Source organism: Mesocricetus auratus, unplaced genomic scaffold, assembly GCF_017639785.1.
Source record: "Mesocricetus auratus isolate SY011 unplaced genomic scaffold, BCM_Maur_2.0 Super-Scaffold_100008, whole genome shotgun sequence".
NCBI lineage: Eukaryota > Metazoa > Chordata > Mammalia > Rodentia > Cricetidae > Mesocricetus > Mesocricetus auratus.
The window spans coordinates 3,517,032-3,529,764 of NW_024429192.1; the positions used below are offsets into that span (position 1 = coordinate 3,517,032).

At 49.5% G+C, this 12,733-nt stretch overlaps 1 protein-coding gene and 1 non-coding gene across 2 annotated transcripts; both read right to left on the reverse strand.

The window, feature by feature from the left end:
• Nucleotides 1–3,331: 3,331 nt before the first annotated feature.
• Ripply3 (ripply transcriptional repressor 3) lies at nt 3,332–12,335 on the reverse strand. The gene is made up of 4 exons (XM_040750425.1): nt 12,159–12,335; nt 11,399–11,471; nt 6,584–6,651; nt 3,332–4,607 (listed from the first exon to the last, which is right to left on the reverse strand). Exons 1-4 carry the CDS (start codon nt 12,260–12,262, stop codon nt 4,397–4,399), a joined length of 456 nt encoding a protein of 151 aa, XP_040606359.1. The 5' UTR covers nt 12,263–12,335; the 3' UTR covers nt 3,332–4,396.
• Nucleotides 6,054–6,160, reverse strand: LOC121142110. The gene has a single exon (XR_005879117.1). It is a non-coding gene; the product is annotated as a U6 spliceosomal RNA (small nuclear RNA).
• Nucleotides 12,336–12,733: the final 398 nt, after the last annotated feature.

A 12,733-nucleotide genomic window follows, 5' to 3' on the forward strand; every position in this document is an offset into this window, starting at 1 on the left:
CAGACAGTGCACGCAGTAGGGACATACTCTGTACACCACAGAAGGACAGAGTGACCAGGATGGGTCAGCAGATAAAGATGCTTGCCACCCGACCTCACAGCTCGAGTCTGGTCCCCAGGACCCACGCGGTAGAAAGAGGAAATGACTCCTGGAAGTCCCTGACCTCTCCACCCACATATGTGCACATGTGTACACATGACACCCGTGTGTGTGTGTGTGTGTGTGTGTGTGTGTGTGTGTGTGTGTGTGTGTGTGTGTACGTGTATAACTTTATGTCCACCTGAATGTAGGATGTTGGGAAGGGATGGTGGTTAGAGAGGCTGGGTCAGATTATTACGTGTGATGCTGTGGAAAGAAAATGGCCCCCAAAGGGAGCGGCACTATTAGGAGGCCTGTCCTTGTTGGAGGAAGTGTGTCCCTGTGGGGGCAGGCTTTGAGATCTCTTTTTCTCAAGCTTCGCTCAGTGTGACAGTCAGGTGACTTCCTATTGACTGCAAGATGTGGGACTCTCAGCTCCAGTGCCACGTCTGTCTGTAAGCTGCCATGCTCCCTGTCATGATCATAATGGACTGAACCCCTGAAACTGTAAGCCACCCCAACTAAACGGTTTTGTTTTTTTGTTTTTGGGTTTTTTTTGTTTTGTTTTGTTTTTTATGAGACAGGTTTCTCTGTATTGTTTTGGAGTCTTTCCTGTAACTCCTTTGGTAGACCAGCCTGGCCTCGAACTCACAGAGATCCACCTGCCTCTGCCTCCCGAGTGCTGGGATTAAAGGCGTGCGCCACCAACGCCTGGCAAACGTTTTCTTTTTTTTTTTTTTTTTTTTTTTTTTTTGGTTTTTTCAAGACAGGGTTTCCCTGTGGCTTTGGAGGCTGTCCTGGAACTCACTTGGTAGTCTCCAGGCTGGTCTCGAACTCAAACGTTTTCTTTATAAGAGTTGCCATGGTCATGGTGTCTCTTCACAGCAATAGAAACCCTAGGACAAATGGTAACGCCACACTGAACCCCAATGTGCAGTTTGTACCTGCTAGTAAGTGACAAAATCCTTTTTGGTGTATGGAACGTGCCATGAAAGTGTGGGTATCCAGTTTGGATCCCCAGAACCCACATACAGCCACGTTCTGTAGTGTGTCTGAAACCCAGTACTTGCAGCAAAGACAGGTGGCGGGGACAGAGCCTCAGAAGCTCCTTGGCACAGCTGTGTTCAGTAAACAAGAGACAAGCTGACAGGTGAAGGCTGGCAGCCAAGATTATCCTCTCACCTCTGCTTCAGTGCTGGGACATGAGTGTACTTGAACGTGCATGTGCGCACACCCATGCATACACAGGCACACATGCAGACACACACAAATAAAACTAAGAAAAAGAAATAAGAAGTACATAGTTTTCAGACTAGGGATTACATTTAGCAACAGTCACCAGTGAAGCCAGGGTGCTGAGCTCACCCACAGAACATGAGGGAAAAAAAATGTACTTAAAAAATAAATAGAAGCTGGGAGTTGGTGGCACACTCCTTTAATCCCAGGACTCGGGAAGCAGAGACTGGTGGATCTCTGTGAGTTCGAGGCCAGCCTGGTCTACCGAAGGAGTTCCAGGACAGCCTCCAAAACAATACAGAGAAACCCTGTCTGGAAAAAAAAAACAAAAAAGAAAGAAAGAAAGAAAGAAAGAAAGAAAGAAAGAAAAAACAAAACCACAAAACCCTGAATGGCCAATTTTACTCTGAAACTCTGAGCTCATTAGTAGCGCACTTGTCTAGAGGCCCTAGCATTGAACCACAGCCCTGAAAGAGAGAGAGAAGGGAGGGAGACATCTATTTTTTTAAAGGATGGAGCAGTTTGAACAAAGCTAGGAAACAGAAACAAAGCCATTCGGTGGGGAAGTAGAACTGCACTTTAACCCCAGCCCTTGAGGAAGAGGTGCTGGTCTCTGCGAGTCTGGGGTTGGCCTGGTCTACATGGAGACATCCAGACCAGCCAGAGATGTTTAGTGAGGCCCTGCCTGAAATAACATTTGATGTTTGTTACCGGGAGGCAGGAAGGGAGGACACTAAGAATGCCTTTTACTTTGTAGCTGTCTGGGCTGCTAGGTTTGTTACAGTTCGTGTATTGTTTGCAGTTCTTTTAATGTGGCATTTGGTGAAGGTGTAGTTATTTTGTTTTTTAAAGATTTATTATGTATTCAATGTTCTGTCTGTATGTATGCCTGCAGGCCAGAAGAGGGTGCAAGATCTCATTTCAGATGGTTGTGAGCCACCATGTGGTTGCTGGGAATTGAACTCAGGACCTTTGAATGAGCAGGCAGTGCTCTTAATCGCTGAGCCATCTCTCCAGCCTATTTTGTTTTTTGTGCATATGTGCGTGTGTGTGTGCGTGCGTGCATGTGTGTGTGTATGTGCATGTCACTATTAATGAACCCAGGGCCTCTTGCATGCCTAGCCAGCACTGTACCAATGAGCTGTATCCCTAACTCTTCCTGTATTTTTGTTCTTTTGAGAAAGTGTCACTGAGTACCCAGCTTGCCTTAGCCCCACGCTGTAACCATAGCAGGCTTTTGAGCTTGTGCCCCTCCTGCCTCAACCTCTAAGTATCTGGGATGACAGGCCTGGGAGTCAGGACTTGTTATGCTTTTTGTTATCATTCATTCATTCACTCATTCATCCTGTGTATGTGTGTGGTACGGGTGCGCATGTCACTGTATATGCCTCGAGGTCAGAGGACATCTAGCAGGAATTAGTTGTCTCTTTTTAAAAAAATTCATTTTTATTTTATGTGCATTGGTGTTTTGTTTTTTTTTTGTTTTTGTTTTTTTGTTTTTTGGTTTTTCGAGACAGGGTTTCTCTATGGCTTTGGAGGCTGTCCTGGAACTCGCTCTGTAGACCAGGCTGGCCTCGAACTCACAGAGATCCACCTGCCTCTGCCTCCCAAGTGCTGGGATTAAAGGCGTGCGCCACCAACGCCCGGCTGTGCATTGGTGTTTTGCTTACATGTTTGTCTGATCTTGGAGTTACAGACAGTTGTGAGCTGCCGTGGGGGTGCTGACAATTGAATCTGGGTCCTCTGGAAGAACAGCCAGCGCTCTTAACTGCTGAGCCATCTCTCCAGCCCCCTACCTGGTTCTCTCTACCACTCCAGTTCTGGAGGCTCAAACTCAGGTGTCTGGCTTGGCAGTAAGTGCTTTTTTTTTTTAACCTACTGAGCCATTGTTCTGACCTCTTCTTGCATTTGTGAAAATAATGTGAGCTAAATATGTATTTAAAAAAAACCTTTAAAATCTTTAGAACAGGAGCTGATTTGCTATAAGAACATCTTACCCAAAAAGATGATTATCAAATGATCTTTTGAAATATTTATTCCAAGTCAAAATTCATACAAAGTGGTATATACAGGAAGACAGTGTAAGATAATTCAGGGAAACTTTGAGGAGCACAGTCCTTGGGTTGTCAAATGATAAAACTCAAAGTAATTTTACACAAGATACTTTAATTAAAAATAGTGTCATTCCATGCAAACAACAAGATCATACTGGTCACCAAGTCAGAAAAATTAACCCTTTACAACTTAAACACTTACACACACAGCTCTTACCCAGTTCTGGGAAACGTCTCTTTTATCCCTCAAAGGATCACGTCTTCTTGCTTCTTATTCCAGTGGGAATATTCAGCATTGCATTTTTTTCACAAGTAAAAGAATATTTTTTCAGACAGCTACTGAGCACTCAAATGAACCATTAAAATGGGAGTTTATATCTAATTATTAGTAATGGGTCTCTGGGCAAAGGAGGGTGTGCTGATGAAGCAGTGACTTTTGGGGTGAGAGCTGAGTGAGCTCTGAACCCCTTCTTCCTGAGAACAGTTTGTGTTGACAGGGACCTCCATCAGGCACCCTTCCCCAAAGGCATGGATCACAGACAGACAAGCACACATACACAGGAACACACATATAGACAGACACACACATACACGCAGGTGCACACACACACACAAAACCAGGAAATCAAAAGTAAAAGCAAAGTCCCTGGTTTTTGTAGGTGCTGGGAGAAGTCCCAGATGGACGGACATACAGACACAGGAACACATACATAGGAACACACACACACACACACACACACACACACACACACACACACACACACACACGAGAGCAGGAAATCAAAAAAGTGAGGTCCCCGGCTTCTGCAGGTGCTGGGCAGAGTCACTGCCTCTGACCTCCCATCAGAGGAAACTGGACAAGAGTCTGAGTCCTGGCATGGCTGTTCCCAGGAGAGGAGGGGTGACGGGCCAGCGTGGGTGGGAACAGGGGGACCAGCATGGGAGACTCACTTCATTTGCTGGAGCACTCACTGTCCCCTGCAGAGTCACCCTGAGGCCATCCCTTCCCCCCTATAGGCTTGCCAGCTCTACTCTGTCCTGTCTTCCAGGGCCACGGCACTGTCCTCCTGCTCCCGGCACTGAGGATGACTGGCCTGGGCTCCCTCTTCCTCCTCCTCAGACCCCGACTCCGATTCATCGTTGTAGAAATGAATGGTGGCTTGCACTGGGAAGCTGGCCAGCACTTTCTCCCCAGAGCTCTGCAGGTATTCTTGACGCTTTGAAAGGGGTAAGTAGAGTCTAATATCAAAGAAACAAAGGAGCCGTTAGTACCACCTTAAAAAGCTCCTGGCAGAAGCACTTAATGCCGCCATTTCTGTCCCACTCTTGCTTTCCCTGTACACGGTGCTTTTTTTTAAGTTACCAGAGCATGGACCGGGACACCTGCTGAGGCACTAGTTAATAAACCCACACTGATCAACTTAGACCCACAGTAGAGACGTCAACATTAACTGGGCTCTAATTTTTTTATTTATTTATTGTGTATATAGTCTTTTGCCTGCATGCCAGCAGAGAGCACCAGATCTCATTCAAGGTGGTTGTGAGCCACCATGTGGTTGCCGGGAATTGAACTCAGGACCTCTGGAAGAACAGTCAGTGCTCTTAAACACTGAGCCATCTCTCCAGCCCCAACTGGGCTCTAATCTTAAAAGGCCCACTTTCCGTCAGATGGAAGACCTGAGCCCTCCGGGAGGGGAAATGTGTCCGTCCCCCCCTCCCCCATACGTCCTTCTGGCCTGGAGGAGTAACTGACTGTTCCAGACATGAAGTAGAGATGGGTTCCTCCCTCCCTCTCTCTCTCTTGGGGAAAGACAGAGAGGAGGAAAGAGGGAGGGAGGGAGGGAGGGAGGGAGGGAGGGAGGGAGGGAGGGAGGGAGGGAGGGAGGGAGGGAGGGAGGGAGGGAGGAAAGGGGGAGAGGCAGGAAGGGAAAAAGTTAAATATAAAAATTGGAGCCGGGCCAGGCATTGGTGGCACACGCCTTTAATCCCAGCACTCGGGAGGCAGAGGCAGGCGGATCTCTGTAAATTCGAGGCCAGCCTGGTTTACAAGAGCTAGTTCCAGGACAGCCTCCAAAGCTACAGAGAAACCCTGTCTCGAAAACCCCCCCAAAAAAATTGGAGCCCCCAAGTTTCAAGTTTTCTAAAACAGGAGATTCTAGTTATTATAAAAAGTTTTTAAAAATAATTTTTGAATGTCCCCAATAATCTCTTAATGTTTTTCACTTAATAATTCATTTGCTCCTCCTTATCCCATGGTCTTCTGAGGAATCGGTGTCAGTTGTGTCAACTGATTGCTGCTGGCTTTAGTTAGTGTCCCCTTTCCCGGTTAGAGGACAGGAAGAGAGCATACACTGGTTATAGCTTCCTAAGACCCCAGTGGGTCGGTGCTTCCCCAGCTCCTGGTGTTTCTGGGCAGGAGCCGGAAGCACTGCCAAATACCCTGCCATGCTGGGGTCCATCCCCACACCCAGTCCTGCCCAGCCTGTGTGCCAGTGTGGTCAGAGCCCTGCAGTAGACAGGGAAACATGCAAAATGCATCAATGCATCGAAAACAGAAATAAAAGCAAGGCTTAGGCTGGTCCACGTTTAAAGTCAGGCGACTATGTGGACGTATTCGCCAGTGAGTTTGAAGAGCAAGTAGGATTTGTCATATGGTCAATCCCAGCTTTGTTTTTCTTTTCTTTTTTAAATGTGGAACGCTTCACGAATTTGCCTGTCAGTGTTGCACAGGGGCCATGCTAATCTTCTCTGTATCGTTCCAGGGTTAGTATTTGTGCTGCCGAAGCGAGCACACAGCTTTGTTTTCCTTTCCTTCCTTCTTTTTTCTTTTCTTTTCTTTTTTTTTCTTTTTTTCTTTTTTTTTTTTTTTTTTTGGTCTTTAGAGACAGGGTTTCTCGGTGTAGCCCTGGCTGTCCTGGAACTCACTCTGTAGACCAGGCTGACCTCAAACTCACATCTGCCTGACTGCCTCCCGAGTGCTGGCATTAAAGGTGTGCACCACCACTGCCTAGCCAGTCCCAGCTTGTAATGAAACACTGAATGCATGAAATTATGAACAGATTCTAGAAATATAACAAAATATCCTTGAGACTCTTTGGTAAGGAAACAAAATGATACTAGATAAATAACAAATTTAATCATCCAGTTTGTTGGAAATGCTAATGTGTGTTAACATCTAGACATCGCAGGCTTTTTACCATGAAGCAGCATATTACCTGACAGGGTGCTGGAATCCAAAGGCTCCCTTTGATCCTAAAGTTTGTTGGTTCCCCCAAGGCTCACACTGCAAAGACAAACATGGAAACACAGATGTAGTCAAGGAGTCACAGACTGTACCATGGAAGATTTGTTGTTGTTTTGTTTTAGAGACAGGTTTTCTCTTGTGTATCTTTGGCGCCTGTCCCGGAACTCGTTCTGTAGACCAGGCTGGCTTCGAACTCAGAGATCCACCTGCCTCTGCTTCTCAAGTGCTGGGATTAAAGGTGTGTGCCGCCACCACCTGGCCACCATCTTGAAGTTTTAAAGATACAAGTTAAGCCGTTTGTAGCGACTGCTGACAGTACTAGAACCTCAGGGTTGACACTTGTGTGTGTCACAGGTTCTGCTTCCTAGAATGTTTATCCACAGTAGTCCAGGTACGGTGAGAGGTCAGACCTTAAATCCGTGTGTGTGTGTGTGTGTGTGTGTGTGTGTGTGTGTGTGTGTGTGTGTGTGTGTGTGTAGTGGGGGGAAGCATGGTGTATGTGCAAGCATGCTTGCTCTTGAGTGTGTGTGGAGACCAGAGGTTCATGTCCAGTGTCTCCCCCCCCCCAAAGTTTTTGAGTCAGGGTCTCTTGCTGAGGCGGGGGTTTCTCACCTATTTAGCTAGACTGGCTTACCAACAAGCTCTGAGAGTCCCCTGTCTCAGTCCCTAGTGTGTACCAAACTTTGTAGGTGAGTTTTGGGGATCAGAGTTCAGATTCTCATAATTGCACAGCAGTCACTTTGCCCACTGAGCCTAGGTCCTAGATTTTAGGTAGCTGTGTAAACCACCTGAGTGTGTATGTTTTTGTATGTATATACACATGTTTGTGTGTATGTCCAGGTAAACACACACATATACACACACACATACACATACACACACACACACACACACACACACACACACACACACACACACACACACACGAGACAGGAAAGCAGAAGGGACAGAGGGAAAGGAGACTAGTGGGAGGGGAGACTATAGGGAAGACAAAAGGAACGGAATATGCATTCTATGTCTGGGAAAAAAATTGTCATTGTGGCCGGGCGTTGGTGGCACACGCCTTTAATCCCAGCACTCGGGAGGCAGAGGCAGGCGGATCTCTGTGAGTTCGAGGCCGGGCTGGACCGATAGCCTACAAAACAATACAGAGAAACCCTGTCTCGTAAAACCAAAAAATTTTTTAAAAATTTAAAAATTGTCATTGTGAAACCCAGCATCATGTACAATGAGTATAAGGCAATAATAACGAATAATGTCAATGATAAAGATGTAAAGGCGTGGGCGTTAGCCACACTGTCACAGATGTCGCTACCTAAAGACCACGTGTGGCCCTCCTCCTTACTTAGAATAACAAGTCTTATCACCTCACACTTTACACTGTGTTACTTGCATACATGAGAATCTTTCCCCAGGCATGGGACTTTCCTGGGAGATTGAAGCAGGAGGGCAGGGAAACAGGACAGATAAGGGAGCCCAGGTGAAATGAACGAGACACAGGGATGGCAGAGAGATCTCCAGAGTTCTGCCAGCACTAAGTTCTTAGCTTGGGGTTGATCTTAAAGACTGCAAATAGAGGCAAATTTCTGAGCATGAATTAAAAGAGCTGGGTTCGGCCCCAGAGATCAACTTTTAAGACGGGTTCAATGCTCTGGTCTCCATCGTCTGATGGGGGAAGTCCTGTGTATATGTCAATAAAGCACTGTTGGCCAATAGGGAAGCAAGATAGGTGGGACTAGGAGTCCAGGAGGACTCTGGGAAAGAGAAACACAGGGAGTCACGATGTAGCCGCCATAGGGGTAAGAAGCCCGGACCCTTTCTCTGGTAAGAGAAATACTTAGATTAACAATTATGGGATAAATACTTAAGTCAGAGCTAGCCAGTAAGAAACAAGCAAGGCCAACAGCTTCATAATTATTTGGGGATTACAACGTGGCAGAGCCCAGGCAACTGGTGGGGAAAAACCAAGAGGCTGGCAAGGAAAAGGCTTCTCTCTACAATCTTCTGTTTCTTTCTTTCTTTTTTTTTTTTTTTTTTTGGTTTTCGAGACAGGGTTTCTCTGTATTGTTTTGTAGGCTATCGGTCCAGCCCGGCCTCGAACTCACAGAGATCCGCCTGCCTCTGCCTCCCGAGTGCTGGGATTAAAGGCGTGGGCCACCAATGCCCGGCTAGCCATCTGTAATTTTAAGCAGTCCCTAAACGGGGACATTCACGCTGCAGGCAATCGCGTCTGGCTGAAGATGACTGTGGCTGGGCACAATGCACCTTGTGATGGATGGCGAAGTGCATTCTGACCAGAGAGGCTGCTTCCTGCAGGTGTCCCGTCCTGACTACACTGGGGTAGTGCAATACCTCTCATCTCCCCACAAACGTACGTGCCCTCAACCTTCCCATGCCGTTTTCTTTCTCCTTTTGACTTTTCAGGGCACGGTCTCACTACAGAAACCAGGCTGGCCTCGATTTTTCTGAGGTCCCCCCCAAGTGCTGGGATGACAAGCATGAGCCCCCACACCTGGCTCTCAAGAACATCTTAGAGAAAGATGGGCTCTCGGGGACGGAAGCACTGAAGGACCCACACTTTGGTAATTAAATGGGACTAGAAAAGCAAACCAGCTAAGCACCATGCTTAAGGTGTGTGCATCTTTTAAGCTCCAAAGAACAGGCAGGGCAGAGAGTTTCAGCCAAGGGCCTCTGACTGCAAGGCTGTGTGGGAAGCCTGGATAGTAGTACGGGCCCAGGTCCTGGCAGTGTGGACAAGTGGCCAGGGAGGAAACGCACTGAGGCCCAGAAGCATCAAGGCTAGGGGCTGTCAAGCGGCACAGTGATAGGACCGGTTTGTCACCAGGTACGCCAGTTGCCAGGTTCCATCCTCAAGGACAAAAGAAAAAACTTTTTTCTAAGATTGGTCTATCACACCGGGCGTTGGTGGTGCATGCCTTTAATCCCAGGACTCAGGAGGCAGAGGCAGGCGGATCTCTGTGAGTTCGAGGCCAGCCTGGTCTACAAAGTGAGTTCCAGGACAGCCTCCAAAGCTACAGAGAAACCCTGTCTCGAAAAACCAAAAAAAAAAAAAAAAATTGGTCTATCACTTTTTCCCAGTCCAGGGTACAGCTTCTCTACCGGTACCAAGTGGGTACAAGTGACTTTATATCTTATTGTAATTTCAGTCTGCTTGCTGGAAGTCCTGGGACAGGTTCACCAAGCCTCAGTGCCCCTCATAATTCTCTATAAAATGGCATGGAGACTTGGGCTGAGGTACTGTCCTGCTTTGTCAAAAGGGGGTGTTATTAACCAGAGCTCTGGATGCAGCCAAGCGCACTCACCTGACTCGCTCAGGGGAGCCGGATTCACGAGGCCTGCAGAGAACCAGGCTGTGACCTCTACAGAGACTACGTTTTTTTCTCTTACCAGGGAATTTGGCTCCCTGGTAAAGCTGGGACCTAGTGACAATGTAAGACCCAGGGGTGGATCCCGAATCCCGCCCTGACAAGGGTGTGGGAAGGCAGCCAGTTCCACAACCAGTACAGAACACCAGGCTCCCCCACCCACCCAAATCCTGGATGCGGCTGCTTTGTGAAGTGCAGTCAGCTAGAAAGGGCTGTGCCTTAATACCAGTCACCCCAAGGGGTGTTCTCATCAGAACAGAGGAGACGCTACCTGCTGGAGGCTGGCCGCTGTCTAGTACTTCTGGACTCTCGTGCAAATGAGCGACCCCACAGTCGTGTTTCAGTTTCAGGAAAATTCAGTAACTTGTGAGCGTCCCCTTTAAAATCTGACTCCTAAGAATTTGGGTCTGGATGCAATAGAATAGAAAATCTCTCCCATCGCTTAGAAATTTGGAGTGGTAATAATTAGGGCTAAAACATTACTTATTAGACTGCTACTCCTTTATTTTCTTCATTCTTAAGCAAATAGATGCTAACTGAATTAAAGCGCCCTGTATTCAAAGACGCTAACTTAAATGTAAGAGAGTGAGGAGGGCTGCTTCCCCACACCCCATTTGTCTTACACGCATCTGTACTTTAAGCTGTGTCCCACAGGCGTAAAGCAAATGAAATTCATAGTCCCCTCCCTAATCAGGCTCAGTCCTTTGTTCTAAAAGCTAACTTATATTTGAAACCGTAACAAATGTGAGCAAGTCATTACCTTAACAAGTTAAAAGCAATTAAGTAACAATGCAAAGATAAACGGATAGTAGTGGCAATCGATCTTTGCCTACAAAGCTCTCGGCTTGAGTGTATTTGCACAGACGACAGTTCCTCCCGGAGCTCTTGCAGACAGGGCCGAAAGTGCTTTTTTTTAAGGGGCCAGACGCTGGGAGGGGGCTCTTAACTGCCCCTCCCGGGCACTCGGAGGTGGATCTCAGGTCAGGTCTGTCTTTCTTTGTGCAGTGGCACCAGCAGCCCTGCTCAAGGGACAGACAGCTTTTCTCGAAGGGGGCTGGGTTTTGCCCCTCCCTTCTCCACCGGCTGGTTTAGAGAAGAGGCAACACCCCCCATACACACACACACACACACACGAGTAATTACCACGCAACAGCTATGTTCTCGGTGGTTTCTTTTCAAGGATGGAGAAGCAATCAGGAGGAGCCCAATGGGCCCATTAGCACCTCTGCTCCCTCAGGCTCTACCTGTTAGACCTCCGGGCACTTGTGGGTTAGAAGACCGAGCGAGGCGAGATGGAGGAGGAGACCTTTCCGGTCTTCCTTGTTTTGTTTTTTTGTTTTTTGATTACTATAGACGCCGTGCCACTTTCTGGCACTTACCACACCCACCATTTAACTTACCGGGCTTCCGTTTGTGGTCAGCTCGGAATCTCCCGGACGCGGCATCCACGGTCTCCACAGAGCTGGAGAGGAACTGGAAACAAGCGCCAGGAGACTGAACCCCGGGCATTTCTGCTGCCCCTTAAAAAAGCTCCTACCAGAGTATAGCCGTCTGCACCGCGTCTGCAGGCGGGCGGGCCAGCCAGCACCTTACGTGTCCCCGTCTCCTGCAGAAGTCCCTGCCCTCTGCTTCCAGGGCCTGATCTAACACCGTTCATCCCTGGGGCGGGCATCAGCCGAGGTTATTTTTCTCCCAGCTAAGCTCCCGGTGACACCTCAAAACTTTCCCTTACTGCCTGTTGGTCTTGATGCTACAGCGCTCCGCGCCGCCGAGGGGCGATGTGCCTCTCCATCACCAAGCTGCGCCCTCCCCTCCTCCCCGGCTAATTTGATTCCCTCGAACTTCACAGCTTTTAAAAGATAGCTGGGTCCCAGGGAGGGGCAAGCCCGGAGTCCCGGTGTAGGGAAGAGAGAGAGACAGTTGCCTGGTGATAGAGCGCGCAGGACCCAAGTTGCGCAGAGCCTCCCACCCGACCCCAGGTCCCAGCAGCGTCTCCCTGCTGGACGAGCTTCTGATGCTCCAAACGCACACGCGTTGGCCCCTTTCCTCGCCAGGTGTCCGCGGGGGTCCCTGCACTTCAGGCGGGACTTCTGCGGTGGTGCGTCTCGCTCCGTGTCTGGGTGGGTGCACCTCCACCGGGGGCCGTAGGGACACCCTCACCTTTCGGGCCCTCGAGGCAGCGCTGGCCTTCCGGGATCATCCCCGGGACAGTGGCAGAGGAGTCCCCGCGCCTCCCGGGCTCCGGCAGCCGCCTGGAATCTCATGGTGCGGGCGGCACGCGAGCCCCGCAACCCGACGGCTCCAGGCCCTGCTCGCCCTGCGCGATCACCTACACGCTGCGCGCCAGGTTTAAAAGCAGGGGCGGGGAGGGGCGGGGCGGAGAGGGGCGGGGACTCGGGGACCTGCGCTCCACCCCCTACCCCCGGGGGTGGGAGGAGCGGGAGGGCCAGGGACGGGCACAGGGCCTGGAGGAAGCGGAGGGTGGAGTGGAGACGACGGGGAGGGGTGCGCGTCCAGAGTGGAGAAGGGACAAAAGGAAACCCGGAGGGGTCACGGGCGGAGCGGGAAGCTCAGGGCCCTCCAGGGTGGCGGTGGCGGCTGCGCCCCCGGGAGGCTGTCCCCGCTGCGGAGCAGCTCGCGGCGTGCGGGATGATCCCAGCGAGCCCGCCCCACCGCACCCCCAGTTTCCCCAGGGTCTCCCTTTCCTCAACTCCCGACTCCAAGGGCCCGGGACA